Source organism: Achroia grisella, unplaced genomic scaffold (assembly GCF_030625045.1).
Source record: "Achroia grisella isolate CSIRO2021 unplaced genomic scaffold, CSIRO_AGI_Agris_v1 utg503, whole genome shotgun sequence".
NCBI lineage: Eukaryota > Metazoa > Arthropoda > Insecta > Lepidoptera > Pyralidae > Achroia > Achroia grisella.
Genome location: NW_026712898.1, coordinates 444720 through 472435, shown reverse-complemented (window position 1 = coordinate 472435; position 27716 = coordinate 444720). Strand labels below are relative to the sequence as shown.

The 27716-nt window shown below is 33.4% G+C and overlaps 1 protein-coding gene across 1 annotated transcript in view; it reads left to right on the top strand.

Moving 5' to 3' along the window:
- Nucleotides 1-27716, top strand: part of LOC131846154 (uncharacterized) — a 90013-nt gene that overhangs the window by 57613 nt on the left and 4684 nt on the right. The window contains exons 2-10 of the mRNA XM_059195391.1: nucleotides 4281-4400; nucleotides 16088-16221; nucleotides 17910-18082; nucleotides 20676-20854; nucleotides 21966-22067; nucleotides 23192-23352; nucleotides 23685-23785; nucleotides 25561-25692; nucleotides 27055-27220. Of these exons, the coding sequence (XP_059051374.1) occupies nucleotides 4281-4400; nucleotides 16088-16221; nucleotides 17910-18082; nucleotides 20676-20854; nucleotides 21966-22067; nucleotides 23192-23352; nucleotides 23685-23785; nucleotides 25561-25692; nucleotides 27055-27220 (1268 nt within the window). The remainder of the gene's footprint in view (nucleotides 1-4280; nucleotides 4401-16087; nucleotides 16222-17909; nucleotides 18083-20675; nucleotides 20855-21965; nucleotides 22068-23191; nucleotides 23353-23684; nucleotides 23786-25560; nucleotides 25693-27054; nucleotides 27221-27716) is intronic.

Sequence of the window (27716 nt, the reverse complement as noted above, 5' to 3'; positions counted from 1 at the left end):
GCATGCATATGACAGAACTATGAAAGTTTTTTATTCTTTTAATACCAGATTGTACCTTACCAGATAATATCCATCCCAGTTTAGTATTTTGGGCCACTGGCATATCTGGTCCGCATCTAATTAAACCTTCTTGAATAACTTGATAATATACATCTGAGCCTAGAAGTATATCAATCTTATTAGGCATATTATAAGTAGGATCTGCTAACCTTACATCTGGTATACTTGACCACCTCTGCACAGGAACTTCCTTATCCGGCAGCAATGTGGTAATTTCTTTCAAAACATGGGCTTTGACCTGCGTAACAAATTTTGGATTAATTAGTGATTGTATGTTAATATTGACCACACATTGTGAGGTCACAACGGAATCCCGATCACTTCCTAATCCAGATACATAACTTTTACTTGCTTTCTTCTGCAGTCCAAGAAGTTGAACTGCTGACTCCGTTATGAACGAAGCCTGCGATCCTTGGTCCAATAATGACCGTAGTGTTAGATATGTACCTGATTTTGTCATTGCCCCCACTAATGCAGTAGGCAGTAAAATGTGGCCTTGCATATTGATGTGGCATGTGGTAATACGTTCGGTTGTTTCATCTTCTTCTATAATTTCTGGTTTAACAATATTTTGTTCTTCTTCTCCTGGTGAATTCTGTGGATTGACACTGTCTCTTGTTTTAGACATAGAATTCATGTGTAGCAACGAATGGTGTTTTCTTTGACAAATTTTACACTTGGATGGTACACGACACGAATATACAGAATGGTTAGAGCCAAAACAATTAAAGCAAAATCCCTGAGTTTGCACGAAACTACGACGTGCTTCTGGCTCTTCCTTTACAAATTTCTTACAATTAGATAATCTGTGATTATCTGAGCAAAATGGACATTTCATTATTTCAGTAACATGCAGCGCTTTTGTTTTAATAATACTTTTAGTTAACCTAGTATCCAAAAATTCAAGTGATCTAAATCTTTGATTTAAAAACTCAGAAAATTGTTTATAAGTTGGTAAAGATTCAGTACTATCGCTTAATCTCGATTCCCACAATTTTCGAGATTCTGTATCCAACTTAAGAGACAAAATATGAATTATAATAATATCCCAAGTTTCAGTTTGAAGGCCTAAATTAGTTAAAGCATTTATACATTCATTACTTGTATCTAATAGTTCCTTTAATGTATTTGATGACTCATATGTAATGTTCTTTTGACTCATAAATCTTTTTAAGATTGAATTTGCAATATATCGTTTATTATTGTACCTAGCTTCCAACTGATTCCAACAAACAAGATAATTATCACTAGTTACAGGAACATGTCTTAATAGTTGTTCAGCTTCTCCTGATAGATGGGTTTTTAAATAATGTAATTTTTGTACATTATCCAATGCACTATTAGTGTGTACAAGAGACATAAACAGATCTCTGAAGCTAGTCCAATCTGAATAACTGCCTGAAAACATGGGGATAGTAATTTTAGCTAATCTGACACTATGAGCTTGTTCATTAGAACTATTATTTATTTTAGAAATTATGGATATATTAGGTTTAATTTCATTTAATTTATCTTTAAGTTCAGACTTGTAATCAAAAAATAATTCTTGGGTAACTTCATAAATATTACAGGTGACATACTTACTAATTTCTAATTCCTCCTCATCATAATTAGCTATAAGTTTATTATGAATATCTACAAATGAAGACCACTGTGATTCTAAAGCTTCAAGCCGCGTTTCTATGTATGATACAGTCAAACGATCTTTGGATGACTTTTTAAAGTTACTTCTGGCCTTACTTATTGTTTTGTTAGAGTTAATCTGAACCTTTATCAAAGAATCCATTATGTAAATTTATGATCAATACCTTGTAATTAGTCTATAATAATATTTTATGCACTATAATTAGAATATTTTGTGTATGTACAAAATATAGGTACTCGTTATAAATTTATGCTCTAAATCCAAATTGCAATATGAAAAGTTCAAATTACTTTAACAATGCATAGAAAATTCAGTATATTTTAACTAACAAATTGTTACAAATTTATTTCACACAAATAACCTTACTATTATTCTTATAATATATAATTGTAAATTGCAACTGCAATAATTATGACAAGTTTTGAATACTAAATAGTTTAAATATGACGATTTTACAAGTCCCAGTAGAAATTTCTTGAATTTTTTCAAATGTTTTAGTTCACTATTTATTAATGTGACATCCAGCATGGATCGCCCGTAGTAACCCTTTTTTTTCGTAATTATTCAGTCTCTGATTTAACTTGAACTATTTTGCAAAATCTAATATTTTTTCAAAGTTATTTCACATGAACATATAAGGTTGAAAATTACTAACACTGAATATAATTAAATGTACTCACAGATTATCCGGTAAAACACTCACTTAACACTTCTACTTAGATATATTTTTGCTTGCCGCTCCGTTCATTGCTCCATCCATAGATTAGCGCTCCGCTTTGCATCTGCAGGACGCCGTCAGGTTGCACTGTTACTCCAACGTTACACAAACTCCAACATATGTACATGTATTCCTTATTAACTGCACAATGTGCCTCGTCCTTGACAACAATCCACTGCGCCCTTGGGTGTGAACGAGTAACTCGTGACGTATTATATTCCAAATGCTAGATCCGACACGAAGAGACCATATGTATACTCGCCGATGCTTCACAAGTACACTTCCATTACTTTAATGAAAGTCAGGAGAATTGAAACACTTTACTTTTAAACAAAAGTGTAATGGGATCGTAATTACCACAATAAAACAACAATATATACATTAATGTGATCTGATCAAAAGCCGCCAACCAATTATCAATCTTACAACGCGTCAGTAACTACAAAACGAAACAATATCGCGTTGTAGAAATTGAACAGCGCCATCTAGTGACAACTATGTAAACTAAATTACCAAAGACGATTAAACAGTCACTTTCATACTTCCTCTAATGTATTAATTCCTTATCTTGTCCATTCATATCAGACCACACATCCATCTCAATATTCTCATTTCATTTGCATGCAGTTGTCATCAGCTCTGACTGCTGACGAGCTGTTAATATGGCGATACCCATCCACATTCATATGTAACATCTTGCTTAATACACACTAAATAAATTATAATGCCCTATAGTTGGAATTAAACTTGATCGATCGGAATCGGTTTTAAGAGTAGACAGTCATCAATCAATAATAAAATACCCTTGTACTGTAGAAATCACCCTTGACCCGAACGGAATTGAACGCCCGACATAATTTACTGTAATCGATGTACAAACCATTGTACACTTACCCGTCACAACAAGCCCGGAAACGGAAGTGAAAGGTCATGGTAATAAATACCGATGCGCAGGCGCCGATTGAAATCACTTCCTCGTAAGATGTCATATTTACTGGTAAACAATATATAGCGGTCATTTTGTGATTAAGTTCAAGGCAGGTCATCGAGAAGATGGGCCGGCGACAAGAAATTTTATATTCATGAAGCTACTTATATGGAGAGGAAAAGGTCTGTTAAATATACACATACTAAAATTTTATCTTCGTATTATTACAATAAATTCTCATGGCAATGAATATACAATTACTTATTTCAACCGAAGATCGTTGAAATAAAAATAATCACCACAGAGGAAAAGAACATTATATAGAAACTATATATTTAACAATATAAATATACATTTAACACCAATTCTTTATGTACATATATTTAACTCCAATTTTAGCGTGTATATACATGCTCATTCATTTTCGTTTTATTACAGTAAATTCTCATGAGAATAATTATACAATTACTCATTACGTTGAAATATTAATAACCCCTCAAGTGATCGTCTCCCCCTGACCGATACTAACAATCATACGGATACGAATTGTACAAGTAATCGAAGCCACGACTATAGGTAGTAAACGGTGTAATAAACCGATAAACCACGGAGGCCGGAATACAGGGCAGGTGTTAATCCAAACCCGTGGATAGTTTTTTTTATGGATATTAATAGAAATCTGTACCCGCTAACGCTGACGGGGAACCAGTGGAGGATGTTAAGATGAACATGAGGTCCGGTCCGTTAGCCCATCGTGACAAATTAACCAGTAATTTATCATTGTGATTTCCAGGGGGAACTGCGTGGAGGTCAATTTGACATGGTACATTGCTAGCAATGAGATCCACATTACTCATAATCCCGTCATCACATCACAAACCCGTTCATAATTTTTTTAATAAATTTTGATATGAATGTTTTGGTTGCAGTGGAGGACGCGAGCGGGAGGTACAACTCCATGTTCTACTGGGGCAACAACTACTGGACCGGCTCTGCTGAACTCTGCCAGATCCTCAATGAACAGCACATGCCACCACCTTCGACCAACAGTGAGTCATGTTTTTTTATAATAATAATCTCAAGACAATTCATAGCTAAAGCTTGTGTTATGCACTGGATAACTGATACAAATACATAGTTTTTTGTCCGTAAATACATACATATTATACATAGAAAACAACCAGACCGATACAAACAAACGTACTCATGAATACTAATGTTTGTACCGTGCGAGGTATCGAACCCGCGACCATCATATGTAAGGTGGTGTGCTAAACCACTAGACCATCGAAGCAATCAAAATTTTCGTCAAAATTATTTAGTTTTCAGAGGAGCTCCCTCTTCCTAACTACTTGCCGAGGTTTTCTCGAGAGACTACAGTTTTGAGTGGGGTTTTTCAAGAAGGGTATATTAAGGTTTCTTAAGGGTCGGCAACGCGCACGTGACATCCCTGGTGTTTCAGGCGTCCATAAGCTACGGTAACCGTTTACCATCAAATGGGTTAAGTATACTTGTTTGCCACAAAATAAAAAAAACACTATCGTCACATTATACAGTAGCAACGGTCAGTATCTGATTGCCAATAGAGGTCGAACACTTAGAGTAGACGTGGTCAGGTTTCCGCACTGAATATTTGTGGTCTCACACATAGACAAAGTTATCGCTTCACGTATTAATATAATGATAATATAAGTCCATTAATTAATGAATTGGACCGTAAAATAACGTCTAATTTGATAAAAGAAATTATTAACATCACTACCCTCATCATTGTTACTATTGCCAAAGACGTCACATCGTATTTGAAATGATGAAATGAATACCGTTAAAACATACCTGAATATCCCGCGCACTATTCAGACTTTACTAAAATCAAGAAACATACAAACCAATTTATGAATATATTATCTCTACAGCAAAAGATATCTGAAGAAGGAAAAAAGAAATTAGAATATAAAAATGATACCAAAGACAACGGCTGTATGGGCTTAGACTCTTTGCCTTTCTTATATGGATACATGAAATAGAAAAAAAAAGCTCTCCGAAAATAAGTTTTCGGTATGACTCTTAACATTATAATAATAATAATAATAATAACCAGCAAAAGCTGAGAAAAAATAAAGAATAATAATAATAATAATTTATTTGCTTAAAAAACACAGTATAAAAGATGGTAATTAAAATTTAGTATCATGTGTGTTGCCATAGTAGTGGCATGCAAAATAGTATTGTTTAAAATTATACATAATTAACTATATAGAGAGAAATAATAATAATAATAATAATAGTTAAATAGGATCTCTCTAGTCGGTATTTATATATTGTCAAAAAAATTCTTTAAACTGTAAAATTCTTTATTTTTTAACCATTCTCGTAATGTCTTCTTAAATAATATTTATACTTTGATTACAAATAAATATAGTTATAATTAAAAATAATTACGTATTTACTATGTTTTAATTAAATTATTTTAATAATGCAAGTACTAAGAACAATAATTAAAAATTTCATTTATTATTGTTACTTTTTTAGGTTATATAGATTACCGATGTTGCCAACATTTATTTGTTTGTTATTTATATATATATTTATTCTACTGAATTCTATTTCATAATTTGTGTAATCATTACGAAATGATGCAACAAATAGAGCAGAACAATTACATGTTAGCAATGATGTTATAAATATATAATACACATATTCATTACTTAGACGTAATATATATATAATTGACGGCTTCGGTGGTCTAGCGATTGAGGACACCACCTTACATCCGATGGTCGCGGGTTCGATTCCTCGCACGGTGCAAACATTTGTATTCATGAGTATGATTATTTGTATCAGTCTGGGTGTTTTCTATTTATATTATGTATATGTATACATACATAGGGGGCTATGTCATCCAAAATAATCAAAGTAAATACCCCCCCCCCCTGCACCCCCCTTACGTAATACTTGAACGGCTCCTAAACATCTACGCCACAACGCTCTGTTGAATAAAAATCCAATTATATAAAAACTAACACGCTCATATTTCAAAACGTAAAGTAAGTATGTTTTAGAATAAAGATTTTACGTCTAACTCAATTATATCTAAACAATGACGCTACATTTCTCAATATGTAATGAGGATATTTGGAAATACAACGTGGCACGCATGGTACGAGTACAAAATAAACTGTATGGCCAACAATGTGTTGCAGTCATCTTTCTTGCTAACCCATTTTATAACGCGATATTTGCCTCTATGGCTGTATATGTATATAAATATACTAGCAGTCCCGCAAACGTTGTTTTGCCTTATAAATTAATAATGCTATAAAGAATAGGGGTTAATGATAGAAGGGTGAAAATTTAGGATTGCATGTATTTTTGTATGTTGTATCATAAAAAAAATAGAAACTAAAACTTTTGTCTAAAAAATAAAAAATTAAAATTTAGGGGTGGACTACCCCTAACATTTAGGGGGATGAAAAATAGATGTTGGCCGATTCTAAGACCTACTCAATACGCTCACAAAATTTGATGAGAATCAGTCAAGCCGTTTCGGAGGAGTATGGAAACAAAAACTGTGACACGAGAATTTTATATATAAGATATATTATATGATATAGGTATATATGTAGATATATAGATATGTAGATAGCCCAAACCACAGGACTTGGCTAAAATTTGGCATGCAAGTAGATATTATAACGTAGGCATCCGCTAAGAAAGATTTTTGATTAATTCTACCCCCAAGGGGATAAAATAGGGGTTGAAAGTTTGTATGAAACTTTGTCAATTTTAAACCGATCAGGCTGAGAATATATATATTATATACAAGGATGTAACTCGCACACAGTTATACTATTATGTAAACGATAATTTGCTCATTGTGAAATTGTCGATTCAATATTGAGTGCCTTTCATAATGTATACTACATTTATCCGAGCCCCGTTCCGCGAGCACAACTTGTCTCAAACATTTCTCAATCTTTTACCTGTTTATATCTCAAACGGACCAGATAAAATTGCTAGAACGGTACGTACAAATGTTTACAGAAACAATATTTCTATATAATTGGACTGACAAAAAAAAATCTAAACTCTAAACTAAATGCTTACTTGATTGACAAACGTGCATGGCAATAGAATTATAGAAATTGAATGTTAGACATAGACAACTATATAGTTAGACAATGTAATAAAATTGGCTATTAAAAAAAACGTTGAGTTTCTTGCAAGTTCTTCTCAATTGAATCTGTATATCGAACTGGATGGTAGGGAAAAAATGTAATGCAAGCAATTTGACGTTCATAAGCGGATTAAATGTCCTACATGATTTGATTCTGTTTTGGATGATAATGGAATGGTGCACCCGCCTGCGCTAACGGTTTACGCTGGCGGGACACCAGTGGAGGATGATAAGATGAGCATGAGGTCAGGGTAGTTAACCCATCATGACAAATTCATCAAGAATTTATCACGATGATTTCCAGGGGGAACCACGTGAAGGTCAACCTGACATTGCTAATAATGGGGTCATGAGTCCACATTAGTCGAAATGTTCTGCTCCTTAGTGGCGTAGTGTAGGTTGGTTAGGTCTCCGCCTCACTTCCGATGGTCGCAGATTCATTTGCTCGAAAGGAAACATTTGTATTAGTGTCAGTCTGGGTATATGAACATGTACTTTATTTATCGTCCCTCCGATCGATTCCCAGATCTATTCACCATTGCCTTGCTTTTATCCCATTATTTGGTCAGCGCAGTATGTCATTCTCTTCCACTGCTCTCTATCGGTCGTCACATCTGAGCATACTCATCTTTTATTCATATCATCTTTCACACAATCCATCCATCTTTTCTTAGGGCGTCCCCTCCCTTTACATCCAGATCTATTTAAACGAGGATTAAAATTACGACAGATTTAAACCCCTAGCGATTTTCTCAGACTAAAGTCGTATCCGTGAAGCAGGAGTTGGCCTCCAGCCGCTCCATAAGGCCTTCCACGGATTTGGAGTGTCATCTGCACTCGCCCGCTATCGTCCGGCGAAGCTATAAGGGCCACCTGCAGCCAACAGCATTAGAGTAGTCAAAAAAATATTCTTTTATAACTATATACATAACAAAAAATGTAATTTTAAATTCATATATATAATCTATTATATAATTAAATTACTTATTACATGGTTTTCCGTAATAGCTCAAAAAAAGTTGGTCAAGGAGAGACCAATTACTCGCTGCCCTAATATCATATGTACATAACACAATTTGATATATTTACACAATTATTATTATGAAGTAAGGTAAATTACGTTTATACGTTTCGTGTTACTCACACCGGTTGACCGACATACAAAAAGTTGATTGTATTTAACATGAAACAGCAAAATAAATATGTGGTTATGTCACGGCGTGTATAATAATTATCTCACCATTCTTTATATTCCAGATGTAGGTCAGGTAATGATATTTATATGTACGATTATCTATATATCTTATTAATATTATAAACGCGAAAGTTTGTGAGTATTTATGGATGTTTGTAACTCTTTCACGCAAAAACTATTGAACGAATATTGACGAAACTTTACAGTAGTATATCTTATACACCAGAATAAAATATAGGCTTTAATTAAACGCAGTGAAACCACTGGCAGTGCTTGTATATAAAATATAAATAAAATTGAAGTGTCTGTTTGTAATATCAAATTAACAGCTTCTCACTAGATGATTATAAAAATATTTAAGGTACTTACATCAAAAATTTATTATATTTTCGAGGTTAACAGCCTGTCTATATTATTATATATGTATAAACTAGCTGATATCATCATTAATATTTGTTAAATTTATAAATTTAATGTTAACATTACTTTAAATTTGCATGCTCAATATGTAGGTGATTCTAACAACAATTCAATGCAAATAAATAAAATATATATATTGGTAAGCAATAATGGTCGGAGTTTAATCACCAACAAAGCTCATAACGCTTCCAGTAGCGGTGGTCAGATTTCCGCACTGAAACTCACTCATGCTATGCATGCTATGGAATTAAACAAAATAAAAATATTTTCATTAAGTAATGAACTTCCGCAAAATAACGCCTATATTGATAAAATATCATCTATTTCGCCCGTCATGCAGCTTGCTTTGTAAGCTGTGTCTTGGTTTAAATATACGTGATAGAGTGTCTATGGTAGATGTTTGTTCCTTTTTCACGCAAAAACTACTAAAGGGATTTTAATTAAACTTTGCAATAACATAGCTTATATATAGGAATAAAACCTAGGCTATAAATTGCATGCGGATAAAACCGCGGGCACAACTAGTAATGTAAATAACTAAATACATACTTCTAAATAAGCAATATAGTAAATTACCAACCGAACATTGGCAGGCAAACCACGCTGTCACCATTAGTCTTTGTTTCTACATTGGTACATCATAAACAAAATTACTTCTGACTTTGAATAGCACGCATTGACATATTTTTTAAAAGAGGCTTTTGTCTATGGTTCTGAGGCCTCACGTAACTCTATGGCTCGGGTCACGGTCGCTGCCGATAATAAATATAGGGAGCAAGTAACATTGGCTGAGTAATTGCTTGAAATTGTTCAGATCCGCCGGATTGGCGCCCTTCCGTGGCGCGTTGGCCCTCATTAAGGTCTGCTCAAGGTAATTCACTTCAATGATTTAATAGCAATTCCACTAGACTACCATTTTTTTTATACTACGATAGTGGCAATCATGCATACGGCTCATCTGATGGTAAATGGTTACCGTAGCTTATGAACACCTGAAACACCAGGGGTATCACATGCGCATTCCCGACCATCAAGAAACCTTAATATACCCTTCTTGAAAAACCCCATGCTGTAGTCTCGTGGGAAAACCTCGGCAGGTAGTTCATTCCACGATCTAAGTGTACGCGGGAGGAAGCTCCTCTGAAACCGCACTGATCGGGACCACTTAGGTTCCATCATGTGGGGATGAATTCCCGGTTGATGGCGAGCGGTATGGTGGTAGAAGGTGGCCGTCCGCATCATGTCGAACAATTCCTCAGAACACAGTCCGTTGTACAATCTACATATACTTACTACTTACCGGAACGCTGCCTGCATTTCGCATGAAGTAAGGCACAGTGGGACGGTGTTCTGTTCGGATCGTCCATTATTTGTTTATGTACCTAATTACTTGCAATATAATAAGGTTTTTTTATATATAGTGCAATGTATCTCTAATTAGAAATAGAAATAATCTTTATTCAACTAAACTTGATATAAGCACATTTTTTTTTCTACCACTCCTTCGGAATGCAGACTCATCACAAACTAGAAGTGCGGGTTGCTCTTTTAAATAAATTTTGTTTTAAATAGATTCACATTAACAAGGATTAGGCATGCGACAATCAGCATAGAAACCGCTACAGACTCGTTACAAGCAAGAAGTGTATAAACTTGTGTGTTGCTCTTTTAAATAAATTTTGTTTTAAGTAGATTCACATTAACAAGGATTAGGCATGCGACATCTATTTTTCATCCCCCTAAATGTTAGGGGTAGTCCACCCCAAATTTTTTTTTTATTTTTTAGACAAAATTTTTAGTTTCTATTTTTTTATGATACAACATACAAAAATACATACAATCCTAAATTTTCACCCTTCCAGCATCAACCCCTATTTTTTAATAGCGATTTTAATTTATATGGCAAAACAACGTTTGCCGGGACAGCTAGTATACTGTAGTAGTAGTAGTGTACTGTAGTGTACTATATACATATATAATTAGCTATGAATTGTAAATATCCAAATTATAAATTAATGATATGATATAAGCTGTAGTTATCCCAAAATATATACATATAAATAAAATTGGAGCATCTGTTTGTAATATTCAAATAACCGTTTTTTACGACATGCATATGAATATAAATATGGTACATACACCAAAATAACCATTTTTACAATTTTAGTCTGTCTGTTTGTTCCGGCTAATCTCTAAAATTGCTGGACCTATTTTGACGCGACTTTTATTGACAGGTAGCTAATGTAATAAGGAGTAACTTAGGCTATCTTTATTTTAGAAAAATAAAGTTAAATTCCACGCAGACGAAGTCGCATGTACAGGTAGTAATGTATAAAATCTATATGTTAATCTTTAGTGTGTGATAGTGTAATAAGTAATGATTTCCATATTGCACATGTCACTTTCTAAACGCGACCTCGGCACGGCCTTGCGGCACGAATCCGGTATTATCTAACAATTTGTATTATAATAACTTTCTTGCTTTATACAAAACCTGCATAACTATACTTGCAACTCACTCTGATATGATTACAAACATAACTTTATTTTTCTGAAGTAGCCTATGTTACTCTTTATTACATCAGCTACTTGGTAAAAAAAGTCCCGTCAATATCGGTTAGAAAGGTTAAAAAGTCCCGTCAATAGAGGTTAGCCGGAACAATCCGGCTAATCTCTGAAACGGCTGGATAACATAACATTTTATAAAAAACTGGATATATATAACATAACATTTTATAAAAAGCTGGATAACATAACATTTTTTAAAAATAACATTTTTTACATTTTTTGTCTGCTTGTGCAGACAAAAATTGTAAAAAATGTTATTTTGGTGTATGTGCCGTATTTTTATTCATATGCATATAGCAAAAAACGGTTATTTCAATATTACAAACAGACACTCCAATTTTATTTATATGTATTATTATTGATATGTATTATTTATTATGTATTATTATAATTATCCCAAAATTTTGGGATAATTGTAAATTAATAATATGATAAAAAGTAAGAAAAATAGTAAGAGTTCGGTCAGTTCTTTTTAACTCAGACTACAATCATAATAATTCATGACAATTCACACAGCGTCATCTAGTCCAAAGGTAAGCAGAGCTTGTGTGAGGTTACTAAACAACTTTTTAAACACATACATAATATTCATAGTAATAGCCCAGACTATGTAATATTACACTCTAACACTCAGCATAATGCTACAGATAACTCTGCAGCGCTGATATTCTGTTAGCTCCTTACTTATACTATACATATTACTCGTGAACGAGTGTTTGTGAAGTTATGTCTGTCGTGCTTATCAACGAGTGCTGCTTGTAGGGACTGGTCTGCTCTTATCACTACGACTGATTTAATCTTATTGTATTTTATATTTGACCCTAATAATTTAGTACTGGTTGGTAGTTTATATTCACACGTTTCGAATTGTAAATGTAAACTTACAAGGATTATTTAAAAGAGCAACACACAAGTTTCTTGCTCGTTCTTCTTGTGATGAGACAGCTTTCCGAATGAGCGGTAGATAAAAAAAATTGTTATGACTATTCAATGGTGCTTAAATTAAGATTATTTGAATAAATGATTTTCTATTTTTACTAAAAAATTACATAAATATTAAACTTCGAGCTCATTATCAAAAAAAAATATTAGGTATGTATTTAAAAAATATATTTCAATATTATTATTGTATCAGTTGTCTACTATCTATAACACAAGCTCTGCTTAGTTTGGAACTAGATGGCGCTATTTGAATTGTCCTGAGATATTATTATTATTACTATTATATATCTGTCTGTTTGTAACCTTTTAAAAACTACACGACTGACCGTATTTTAATGAAATTATACGTTAATAGAGATTGTATTACGAAGCCGGGCATGGCTATCTTTATTCACAAAAAAACAAAGTCGCAGGTAACAGGTTACGTTATAAGTAACAGGTTACTGCAAGAGGATGAGAGAAACAATCAACTTTTTTCCATTCTCTCGATTCTTATAACGTTGAAAGTTCCGAACTGTCAGGTGTGCGTTCTACAAACGATTATCATTACATAGTATAAAACAGTCGCTGTCGCTGTCTGTCCGTCCCTATGTATGCTTAAATCTTTATAACTACGCAACGGTTTTTTTAATAACTAAAATCATGAAATAAATAAGAAACTTTCACATAAAATTCATTTATCAATTAAGTGTTATATGTGCTCTGATATTTAGTTTTCTGTGATGCGCGTTGATGTCTTTTGTATAGAAAACCGTATCGTAACTAATGTTGTATACATTTACCTTACGATACGGCTTCCTAACTAGAACGGCTTACTAAAATTAGATACAGTATTTTTTTACTATTAATATTAGCCTTAAGGTACTCAGTAGAAAAACTACATATAAGATTTTTTTATATAGATAGATAATATTTCTACCGCATATATCACGGGGAGTGTTCTGAGGAATTGTTCGGATTAATACCAGCTGCTGAGTTTCACCACCGTACCACCCACCAGAAACTGAAATACCATCCTGATCATCTGGATGAATGGCGGTCTTCCACAGTACGGTTTTCTAGAAACTTTTTGCCTCGCACAACCACATTGTGGAATCACCTTCCAGCAATGGTATTTCCGAACCGATACGATATTGAAACCTTCAAGAAAAGAGCTTATTCCTTTTTAAAAGGCCGACAACGTACTTGCATTTCCCCTGGTGTTGCGGGTGCTCATGGGCGGCGGTAATCACTTACCATCAGGTGAGCCGCATGCTCGTTTGTCCCCTGTGTTATAAAAAAAAAGATAAAAAGTTTTATTTTTCAAATTTTACATATCATTATTCTACTATCCTGCAAAACTCCTGTCGGGGTTTGTCTGCGGGCATGTAGTTCTCTCTTATCTAATTACAATAGGTACATGTTTATATATTATTTTAGATAGTATTTTAACGTACACATAAAATACAATATTCCGTTTTAGAATATTTAAGTATTAAATACTATTAAATAAGGACAAGATTTTTATGTTTTCTTTTTGTTGTTTCTATAATTTATATACAAATATAAAATGCCTTACAATAGAATCATGAATCCTTTATTCAATTCAAGGTCAAGTTGTCAAACATGTACTAATGATGAGATTCAACTTGGTAAATGAGTACACTCATCTGCCGCCTCCGAATAGAATGGAATAGAAAATCCTTTATTCAAATAAACTTAATTTAATCACTTTTGAATAGAAAACATTGACATGTATAATTTATAAATGTTTCATTAATACGAAGTTGAGATACTCATATTATAAATAATGTACGTACTTAATATTGACTAACGAATAATAACCAAAATTGACATCTGTTTTGTCTGTTGCATGTCAGAAATGACAAAATGTGTGAAACTAGTTCTAAAGATCGGTCGGCAACGCGCACGTGACACCCCTGGTGCTTCAGGCGTCCATAGGCTACGGTAACCATTTACCATCAGATGGGCCGTATGCTTGTTTGCTACCATAGTAGTATAAAAAAAAAATGTACCACATTTTAAGCAATAAATATTCATTTCATTTCATAGTCAGTTTTTTTTTATCTACCTCTCAGCGGATAGCTATCTCATCATAAGAACGAGCAAGCAACTTGCGTGTTGCTCTTTTAAATATATTGTTGTAACTTTACATTTTTAAGACGAAATGTGTGAATACAAACTTCCACTAATTTGTTAGGGTTAAAATATTAAATATATTTCGCATACTTTGCATTTTGTAATCAATTTATTTAGCAAGATCTCTTCGACTTTATGTAACTGTAAAATTCTTCCATAATTTTTTTTATTTTAATTTATACAATTATACAGAAACAATTTTGTTTATGAAATCAAAATAATATTTTTTTTTGTGAAAAATAAAAATAATTCATGGTTCTAGACACGCGGGAGCGTGTCAAAGCCGAGTTCAAGTAAGAGAACTGGCGAGCAGCACCGTGTGTAGTTTTACACGAACCATTTGGAGCCACTTTTGACCCTCTCATTATTTATTTATTTATTTAACTTCAATGTACATAACACAAAAGGTAGGCAAAACAAGGGTTTCTAGGTTAGACGGTACAAATAAGTCAATATATAAATAGAATGCTGTTTACACTCGGTTCCAGATAGCTACAAATAATCACAACTATTATGTACATATTTGGATGATGACTTTTTGGACATGAGATAAAGTACACAAATTCAAAAATCATTTATTCATGTAGGACATTTTAGCCGCTTATGAACGTCACATTATTATAATTTTAATTTTTTCCTTACGGTTATAGATCTGATTGAGAAGAACTGGCAAGAAACTCAATTGAATAACTTTTTTTAAAGCCAGTCTATTTACAATGTATATTTATATAGGTGTCTATGTCTAACATTAAATGAAAATCCCGTGCATGAACAACTATTGCCATGCACGCTCGTCATTCAAGTAATAGCTTTGCTCAGTAAATGTGATTTAACAGATGTTTTGAGTTTATTTAAGGGTAATTCCAATATATCCTTTGGTATTTTATTGTAAATTTTTAAACCTATTCTCATAAAACACCTATTGACTTTTTCTAAACGATACTTGGGGCATACAGCGAGTTTGTCTTTAAATCTAGTATTACTAACCCGTAATGCATCATTACATAGTATAAAACAAAGTCGCTGTCGCTGTCTGTCCGTCCCTATGTATGCTTAAATCTTTAAAACTATGCAACGGATTTTAAAGCGGTTTTTTTTAATATGTAGAGAGATTGAAGAGGAAGGTTTATATAATACATGTACACCCGTGGGAAGCCGGGGCGAGTAGCTAGTAATCAATAAATCACTCATTTGTTTTTACGAGTAACTGTCTGATTATGAGGCAAAGTACCCGCAATGTTATATCCAACCAATCCATCACTAATTTAGTTTTAATGGTTTATTTATTGTTGCAGAGAGTAGCGGCTCCCAGATCTTCAGCGAGTGGAGGCAGGACGTGTCCGTGTCGGGGTCCAGTCCGCCATTCGAGACTGCCTTCTACGTCACTCGTCTGACTGTCACTACCGACCTTGCAGAGGTCGTTAAGACCGTGAGTATAAAATATACTACTATTACTATTTTATATTTTAACTTTGAAGCGGTAATTATTTATACGTACAGTTATGAAAAATCCCGTGATTTATCCTTATCCTATTTGGGAATATAATTTTTTCTTTATGCACACATTTTATTCCATTGAATTAAATTATCATTACATAGTAAAAAAACAAAGTTACTATCGCTATCTGTCCCTATGTATGCTTAAATCTTTAAAACTACGCAATGGATTTTGAAGCCGTTTTTTTTAATAGATAAAGTGATTAAGGAGAAATGTTATATATATATATATATATATATATATATATATATATATATATATATATATATATATATATATATATATATATATATAAGAACAGAGAAACCGAGAAATATAAGCCGGGGCGAGTGGATAGTCTTCAATCTTCTATTATATATATATAAAATAAGAAATTTAAAATTTCACCGCAGTATATATAATAATAATAATAATAATAATCTTTATTTGTCTCAAACAGAAACTTTTTACACAATACAACTATTGTCCATAGAATAATATAATTTAAAAACTAATTAATGAGACAAAACGGTCTATAACACAGTGGGGGCAGTGAGTCCACCCTCTCTGCTATTCTGTTATAGCCTTTATCAGTAAAATACAATGTGAGATCGACGACGACGATAGCATATTAAGTTTTAAACTACAACTAACAAAGTAAACATATAAATTTACAATAACAAACTTAAATATATATAATCTAAACATTATTCAGGTCACATCTAAAGATTCGGATTCCCGTCAACTTTGCGAATATTGTTCGCAGTGAACCCCGCAAGGAGTGCCGCTAATTTAGATATGTGAAATAATAATCTAAAAATGAACCTTATTCATATAGTGCGAGATTCTTATCTTGCTGTAACACAGTTATATAACTACCACGGCAGGTAATGATTTTTAACTGTATACCCTCAGAAATGTTTGTTCTGTTTTATATAGTTTATAAATATTATTATTTTTTTCCATTATTATTATACCCTCAGAAATATTTGTTCTGTTTTATATAGTTTATAAATATTATTATTTTTTTTTTCCAATTATTCTCATCTCCCCTCTTAAGGAGAGGAGATGGCAACTGTATACCCTCAGAAATGTTTGTTCTGTTTTATATAGTTTATAAATATTATTATTATTATCATTATTATAGCAACAGAATGTTGTACAAAGCATTTTCGGTTTCTCAATTCTTATATTTACTTACCTGTAAATATAAGAATTGAGAAACCGAAAAATATAGACCTCTAGGTCTATAAACGCTAGTGTATGTATTAAAAAACATATAAGATATATATTTTTTATATATTAAAGCTTTTTTTCGGACTATTCTAATGCTGTTGGTCGCAGCTGGCCTTTACAGCTTCATCGGACGATAGGGAACGAGTGCAGATGGCACTCCAAACCTGCGGAAAGACTTATGGAGCGGCTGCAGGCCAACTCCTGTCTGACGGATACGAGTTTAGTCTGAGGGCACCACTAGGGGTTCGAACCTCAGCTCAAGCCGTCGTAATTTCGATCCCCGTTTGAATTGGACGGGGGTTCGATCGAAGGGGGGTGTATTAAGCCATGACATTGTATTGCTGTAACTTTTGTTGGTGATCTTTAAAAATAGATAAATAAATCAGATATGTTGTCATTACCAGCGTCGGACGCTTCACCTTGGCGAGTGTCTCCCAGCATCATGCTCCCGGGAGCAGGTCTCCGCGCTGGTGAGCGCTGCTCGAGCACCGCTGCTGCGACATGCCGTGGTCGCTGTCCGCACACCCAGGAATGGGGCCTATGTTTACATCGAGGATCCCACTTTCCAGGTTCTATTGTGAGTACTTACATCAAATGAAAATATCTTCCTTCATATAGGTATATTACAGACTCTTATATGTAAAATGAACCGTCAGTTCGGAGGTAGGGAGTAGGTTCGCTCAAGATTTCTGGAGTTGTAACAAAAAATGAAAAATCTACACAACTGAAAACGATAAAAATTACTGGAAAACTCGAGTAATTCAATTTTTTTAACATCGCATTCAGAGACTTAACAAAGATATTGACAGATGAAGCATAAAAGATTTAGTAGTATTCTTAAAAGCCTACCTTATTGAAATTTTAAAGAGCTCAACGAATTACATATATTCTTTATTGCACTATTAAATGCAGTAGTTAACTTAAATATATACAGAGTGAGCGAAGTTGGACTTATCTCTAAAAGAGATCTCTACCTGTCAACCCAACAGTGAGGTATACCTATTAGTGAGTGGGTAACACATGTGCAATTAACAATATTATGTAGAAATGTCCAAAATTTGAAAAAAAAAATCATTTAAAATTCAATAAATTAAATAATTTTCTAATTAAATATTTTTAATAATATAAATGTAAGAGAAAGGTTTATATGTATAATACATGTACACCCGTGAAAACCAGAGGCGAGGTAGCTGGTTATTTTTAAATTAACATTCATTTAGTCATTTGATTTATAAACATTATCACATTGGGATACTCCAAATCTACACGAGTACAAGGCAACAGCTTCCATTATTATATAAAAGTAAACTTTGAAAACAAAACTATACAGTGGACCCCCGGTAGTCCGACAATCATTTTGCAGGGCAGTGTCGGACTATCGAATTTGTCGGATTATAGAGTACTGACTAAGACCCCTTATAGTCCGAATTTTTTTACAAAAGAGTATATAAATTATAGATCCAATAATGATTCTTTATGTTACAACAATAACTATAGTTTTGCATACAAATCGTATTTGTCGGATTATAGAGTGCTGCTTAAGGGTCCTATAATAATATCTTGTAATCCGACAAATTACAGATCCAGTGATAAGATTCTATGTTATATATGTATGTATGTATATGCACACAGTATATTGTCAAAGTAATATTCAATAACAAATAATAGACAATGTCGGATTACAAGGGGGCCGGATTAACAGCTTAGCCGTATATACTTAAGAAAGATTATAATAATAATCTCAGTTAATTCACACAGCGGACCCAAGTTAAGCTAAAACTTATAACTGATACAAATACGTAGATATATTTTTTTTCGTAAATACATACATATTATACATAGAAAACACCCAGATCGATACAAACAATCATACTCATGAATACAAATGTTTGTGCGGTGAGAGGAATCGAACCCACGACCATCGGAAGTAAGGCAGTGTGCCAAACCGCTAAACCACCGAGGTCGTAAACGATAGATATATGTAGTATCTTTTTAGTTACGAATGTGCACGTGAATGTAATCGTAGCGATGCCGCGACGTTGCAAATCTTTAACAAACGGCCGCGAGCCATTCAAAGCACTCGACTAGCAATAATAACAATTGCTGCAGTTCAACTTACAAAACAACGTTTGCAACCGACACATAATCTGACGCAATTGTTTTATTATATAATTATTTGTATGTGCTTACATATAATATAGAAATAATTGTATAATAATAAAATTGATGGAAATTACTAAATAACTTTAGCATAATTATGTTACCTTGGTATTTGTACAAATAATACAGAGAGAACGCCTTTTAGCCAGAATAGATTAGACATTATTTATTTAGATCATATAAATATAATAAAAAACAAGGGAAGTTGTAGAAAAAAATTAAGTATAGGAATTGAAATGTCAGCTTTATAGAATACTAGCTGTCTATACTACTTGTTGTTGTTTTGCCATATAAATTAATAACGCTATAAAAAAATAGGGGTTGAAGAACGGTGAAAATTTAGAATTGTATGTATTTTTGTATGTTGTATCATAAAAAAATAGATACTAAAAATTTTGTCTGAAAAATAAAAAATAATTTAGGGGTGGACTACCCCTAACATTTAGGGGGATGAAAAATAGATGTTGGCTGATTCTCAGACCTACTCAATACACTCAAAAAATTTCATGAGAATCGGTCAAGCCGTTTCGGAGGAGTATGGGAACGAAAACTGTGACACGAGAATTTTATATATAAGAAGATTTTACGAGATTTTACGTGAACATAAGTATCTCTAATGACACTTGTTCTATATGATTTCCAGACATAACAATTTGTGGCTGCATAATATCAGTTACTTGACATTTGGAGCCCAATAATATGATCTTCGACTTACTGGGGTTAATAACTAAACAATTTTGTTCACACCAAGAGGCTAGGCGATTCAGATCTTCATTTATTCTATTTACTACCGACTCAATAGCATCCAGTTTAAAAGATATGTATAATTGAAGGTCGTCAGCATATAAATCATAATTACAATTACGAATAGTGTAAGTAATATCACTCGTATAAAAAATAAATAGGATAGGCCCTAGTATAGATCCCTGTGGGACTTCTCTGTTCACAGATAATGTAGCAGAGATTGACACATTGCCACTATCATCACTATACATTTCTTAACCTTCCAGAGGCGTGTCATGCGTGGTCATAGTACTGCTGATATCAGCGACAGCTTATGATCTGAAGCTGGCTCGAGACGTGCGCAGACGCAGGCGCCGCGCCGCCAACATGGCCGCCGGCGAGAAGGGCGCGCGCACCGACCTCAAATTGGACCTCAACGGACTGGACGACATCACTGTCTCTAATGGTACCTTTTCAGATTACTCAGTTGATAAACCTACTGTGAATAACCACCAGGTTGAAATTGGTTGCCGTCGCTTATATATAGACAAATAAGTAATTTCAAATTAACAGCGTATGCTTCCACCGCTTTACTTCCGATTCCGCGGGTTCGATTCCTCGCACGGTGCAAAGCAAATGTTTGTATACATTAGTATGATTGTTTGTATTGCTCTGGGTGTTTTCTATGTATAATATGTATTTACGAAAAAATCTGTGTATTTGTATCAGTCGTCTAGTACACATAACACAAGCTTTAGCTAGCTTAACTTGGGTCTATCTTGGGTCTTGGGTATATCTCTATATTATGTATGTAATTATAAAAAAAAAATAGTATTTATATCAGTTGTCTAGTACATATAACACAAGCTCTGCTTACATGAGACTAGATGGCGCTGTGTTAATTGTCTAGGGTTATTTATGTTAAATGCTAATGAAAGTATATAAAAAGTAAAGTTGTCTTTCTATCAGTTTGTTCTTGCTAATCTCGAAATGACTAGCCTGATTTTGACGGAACTTTCGGGATTTTGAAAGGACAATATTTTTTTATTGTGGAGTATTTACCTCTTAAATACTTTACTAATACTTTATTATTATGTATATATTTATTTATTCTTTTGCACACAAAATTGTATACATGGCGGACTTAATGCCTGATGGCATTCTCTACCAGTCAACCGACGCGTTGATCAGAGATAGTATAGCGGTGCAATTTTACAAGTATTAAATAGATTAATACAGAAAAAAATATATACATATGGCTGACTTAACACTTAATGGCATTTTCTACCAGGCAACCATGAGTTGTGCAGAGATATGTTATTGGCGGTGTATATATATATACACATATATATTTTTATTTGTGTATGTTCTGTAAAAATATTATATATTATTTGCACCGCCAATAATATATCTCTGCACAACTCATGGGTGCCTGGTAGAAAATGCCATTAAGTGTTAAGTCCGCCATATGTAATTTTTACTTATGTATTATAACATGCATTGAAGTTATTTAAGTAAATAAATTAAATATGTTTTTATGTAAAGCCTATATTAATAATATAACATATATATTACAGGCAAATCGATATATAACAATAACAACATCGCAATAAACAGTAACCACTCCGAGGAGAGGCTAACTGGAGAAACAGCCTCCACGCATGAAGAACTCAAACTCAGTAAGTATTACAAAAATATGTAAAAGAATAATAGTGACTGAAAGAAGATAGAAATAAAATTTTCAATTTTTAATTAATAACATGAAATTATAGACATACTAGCGACCCACGCACTTTCGTATGCATTACACTTACTTGACATTTATCATTATTGACGACCTCGGTGGTCTAGCGGTCTAGCACACCGCTTTACGTCCGATGATCGCGGGTTCGATTCCTCACACGTCACAAACATTTGTATTAATGAGTATGATTGTTTGTGTCGGTCTGGGTGTTTTCTATGTATAATATGTATTTACGAAAAAAAAATATCTGTGTATTTGTATCAGTCGTCTAGTACACATAACACAAGCATTAGCTAGCTTAACTTGGGTCTAGATGGCGCTGTGTGAATTGTCCTGAGATTATTATTATATTCCTAACTTCCAAAAAAAATCTCATCTCCCCTCTTAAGGAGAGGAGATGGCAACTTACCCCCGGCAGAAGCACATTCGGCCGGGGTTCAGGGCCCCAGGGAGAAACCGGCGTACAATGCGGGCAGAATCTAATTATTATTATTATTATTATATTTCGCCCAATTTACATAATAAACTTTAAAATTATAGCCTATATGTTATTCTGATGTATAAGTTATATTACTGTAAAGTTTCATCAAAATCCGTTCAGTAGTTTTTACGTGAAAGTTACGTATTATATTATTAAGATTATTGAGTATTTGTTTGGATTTGAAACAAAGAGTTAGAAAAATCTCGCAGAAGGACTTATGGAGCGGATGAAGGCCAACTCCAGCTTGACGGGTTTGATACGCTACGTGAATTGAGTTATTTCTATATATTTACAACCTGTCCCGGCAAACGTTGTTTTGCCTTAAAATAAAAAAAAAAATAGGGGTGGACTACCCCTAACATTTAGGGGGATGAAAAATAGGTGTTGGCCGATTCTCAGACCTACTCAATACGCTCACAAAATTTCATGAGAATCGTTCAAGCCGTTTCGGAGGAGTATGGGAACGAAAACTGTGACACGAGAATTTTATATATAAGATTCTCGTGTCACAGTTTTTCATTTTAAGGCAAAACAACGTTTGCCGGTACAGCTAGTTTTATATATAAGATTTGTTGCAGGTATATTGTCGGAGCTGCTCCTCTCCTTCTCGATGAAGGCCAATATTCTGCAGATCTTCGACCAGTCCGTGGGATCAGACACGGTACCCGTTGTGCACGGTTTGCGGTCGCTTTCCATGGTGTGGGTTATCTTCGGCCACACCTGCATTGTTGTCTTCAAGGTGAGCGTGTTATAGAATATTATTCTTAACTAGCTGTGTACGCGACTTCGTCCGCGTGGAATTTAACTTTATGTTTCTAAAATAAAAGTAGCCTAAGTTACTCCTTATTACATCATCTACATGCCAATAAAAGTCCCGTCGAAATTGGTCCAGCTATTCCGGAGATTAGCCGGAATAAACAGATAGACAGTATGTACCGTATTTATAGTCATATGCAGGTATTAAAAAACAGTTATTTCAATATTACAAACAGGCACTCCAATTTTATTTATATTTATAGATATATATTTGACCCTAATAAATTAGTGCTTATTATTTATTTTTGATTGCAGTATGCTGACAATACGGCGTTGAGAGCGATTTTGGAGAAGAGTTTCTTGTTTCAACTAGTCCTGAGCGCAGTGTATAGTGTAGACACGTTCTTCTGCCTTGGGTAAGTCATCTTTAGCTATCTCTTTATAGTGTAGACACGTTCTTCTGCCTTGGGTAAGTCATCTTTAGCTATCTCTTTATAGTGTAGACACGTTCTTCTGCCTCGGGTGAGTCATCTCTAGCTATCTCTTTATAGTGTAGACACGTTCTTCTGCCTTGGGTAAGTCATCTCTAGCTATCTCTTTATAGTGTAGACACGTTCTTCTGCCTTGGGTAAGTCATCTCTAACTATCTCTTTATAGTGTTGACACGTTCTTCTGCCTTGGGTAAGTCATCTCTAGCTATCTCTTTATAGTGTTGACACGTTCTTCTGCCTTGGGTAAGTCATCTCTAGCTATCTCTTTATAGTGTAGACACGTTCTTCTGCCTTGGGTTAGTCATCTCAACATCTCTAGCTATCTCTTTATCTAAACTAGTCGTCAGTTTCCAATTAGGCAATAAAGAATTTAATTTCTAAGTTCTAAACGTTATTAAGATTATGCTATCGGCCAAAAGATAATTTGTATATACGTGTATGTGAAACACAAGAGAGTATATATGATGTCATCAATTTATTAGAGTCATAATTAATATATAAAAATATTTGCTATCCACAGTCCTTCTCCATATAAACATTAACTGTGCCAATTTACTTACAAATTTAATTACAATTACAATTTAATTTTACACATTACTTCATGCCCATTATTTTTCTTAATTTTCTACATAGTTTTTGCTTCACGTATTAATATCATAATAAATAAAATTTAAGTAACTATCTGTTTTCAAATCAACAGCAATTCATTAAATGTACCTGGAAATATATACGGCTCTAATATCAAAAAGTTTAATTTAAAAAAATATCTAAATAAATTGGACGGATTTTAAAAGACTTTTACCCGCTCATTATTATAAGGACTTGACTAGTTTTAAACATTGTATGAAGTGAAATAAATACTTTTTGTTATAAAATAATAAACATAGAAAAGACCCAGACTACTGGAAACATAATATTTAGAGGAATTTCAACCTACAACTAATGGAAATACGGCAGACGATAAAGTTTGTCAATTTATTACCAAATAGAGGTCCGGCAACAGACGAACATTCGTGTGATATTTTAATTAAAATTGTAAAGGTTCAATTCCACTGGTATTCTTTTTTATTAACCTTTTTTTTATTATAAAAGGTCCCATCTTGACATAATTTATATGGGATCACGCCGGGAATGAACCTTTTCGTATTATAAAAAACCAATCTCTATAGATTGTCTCTAAACTTTTGTATTTTTTTTATTTAAAAGGTATTTTAATATCGGTTACTTATGAATAACAATCCCAAACTATTACAGTGATCTATTGTCAACTATTGCCGTTAAATGTTACCTTTTACTAATAAATTAGTAATAATAATTAACCAGTAATCATTACATAGTATAAAATAAAGTCAATGTCGCTGTCTGTCCCTATGTATGCTTAAATCTTTAAAACTACGCAACGGATTTTGAAGTGGTTTCTTTTAGTAGACAGAGTGTTCTAGAGGAAGGTTTTTATATATAATACATGTAAACCCGTGCGAAGCCGGGGTGAGTAGCTAGTCTTATATATAAAATTCTTGTATCACATTGTTAGTTACTATATTCTTCCAGAACGGCTTGTTCGATTTTTATGAAATTTGATATGCATATTCAGTAGGTCTGAGAATTGGCTACTATATATTTACCCTTAACCTTTTTTTTTTTACCTAATATATTTGTTTATTGTGTACTATATTTTATATATTTTTTCTTTCTTCCAGTGGTATGTTGGTATCATTCCTGTATTTCCGTACAAACGCGAAAGGCAAGTTGGATCTGATAACGAAAGGTCGCAGGAAGATCACCGCTGGAGTGCTTCAGTTTATGGGCCTGATGGCGTACAGATTTGCAAGGTAAGATATTTTTTTCTCTTACTAGAAATCAGGCAATCACTCTTTTTTTTATTATTTTTATCTTATTTGTTTCACTGACCTAAACCGTTTGGCTAAAGTTAGTAATTCGTTTTATGGAAATTGCGTAAGGTTTAACAATAAAATACAAGAGTCTGTTATAAATCTGCCAGAAAAAAAATTTAAATGTCAAATAAAACAGTTCATTTGCAAAAAAGCGTACTATAAAATTGAAGAATTCGTTAACGATAGTAATGTTTTTATAGAAAAACTTAAATCCATAGCACTGACAATATTATCTGATTACACTAATAATGAGTGCGTAGCGATTTCTATGTTGATTATCGCATGCCTCTTACTTGTTATACCGTAATTATTTATATAAAAATAACATCTATTAAAAAGAGCAACACACAAGTTTCTTTCTCGTTCTTCTTGTGATGAATCTGCATTCCGAATGAGTGGTAGAATATAGATTATTTTAAATATAGATTATTTCTATTTATATTACTATCAGTAAATATATATATTATAAGTAAATATAGATTAATGACATTATTTCTTATTAACATCAATATGTTAATTAATCAATATGTAAATAAGTCAATACTTCAGCTGCGATTTGATACAGCAGAACTTTTCGTAGGGCTGGTTGTGTTTCACTAGGTGTTTATTATATATTTATATATCTATACACACATATACATATTAACATTATTTATATATGAAATAGTTTATATTTATATATATAAAGATAAAAAAACTATGTATTTGACACACACATACATAGAAGGATAGTCTTTGATAATAAAACCTGAATGATGTACAAACTTAAATTAATTCGCGCATAATTTAAATTATGGGCGAATTTCGACCAATGGGTGTTCTTACTTATAATATAAATTAACTGCGATCAAATTTCGACCAATGGGCGACCACTATTTCAAATAATATCGTGTTTTGACGACGTTCTTACATAAAATTACCTACTTATACTTGTGTGGAAAAAAGGTATATGTGATTATAAATATGTATATTGTTGAAAATAGACCAAAGAAATCTTAGGAAAATATAAATAAAAAAAAACATTATACATACCATGTTTTTGACACACACATTCATAAAAGTACAGTCTTTGACAATAAAACCATAATAATGTAACTTATAATTTTAATTAATTCTGGTCTTTCAACAATTGAGCGGTTACTAGTAAACCTTAATACTGTACAAACTTATAATTTAAATTATGGGCGAATTTCGACCAATGGGTGTTCTTACTTATAATTTAAATTAACTGTGATCAAATTTCGACCAATGAGCAACCACTATTTTAAATAATATAGTGTTTTGACGATATTCTAACAGATTGACAGCACCGTATCTGTTCATGCTGGGCGTGGTCGAGGTGACCATGAAGTGGTTCGCGTACAACGCCGTCTTCGAACCGCCTGCCATGGACCACGAGACCTGCCCCAAGTACTGGTGGAGGAACCTCATGTACATCAACACGCTGTTCCCGGTCGAGCAGATGGTGAGTGATATTGTCTTTTATATGGATGATAATGAGGCCTGCAATAACGGTATTCTCTCGGGGAGCATCAGTGGGGGTTGACAGGTTGAGTATGAAGTCACGTCAAGTTAGAGAAGTCCATAGGGAATCAATACTCCAATAGACCATTGCTATTGAGTAAAAACAATATATGCATCATGACTAGGGCCTTACTGGACACTGCAAATTGAATAAATACATGAAGAAATTAAACCTTAGCTTAACAACAATCTGCAGATTTTGCCAAGCAGAAGAGGACACACCACTACAGATACTATTTAGTTGTCCCACTTATGCATACACGCAATATCTTCTTTGGAAAGTATACACTCTATCTTAAGGAAATAAAAACCATCTCTCCTAAGAATATCCTTCAATTCTTGTCCCTGACGGGTCTAGGTAGCGGACTTTGAAAAAGGGAGAGCACAATAGATCTATGTAGGTCGCAGTGTCACAGATCTTAGCCCTTACCAAAATC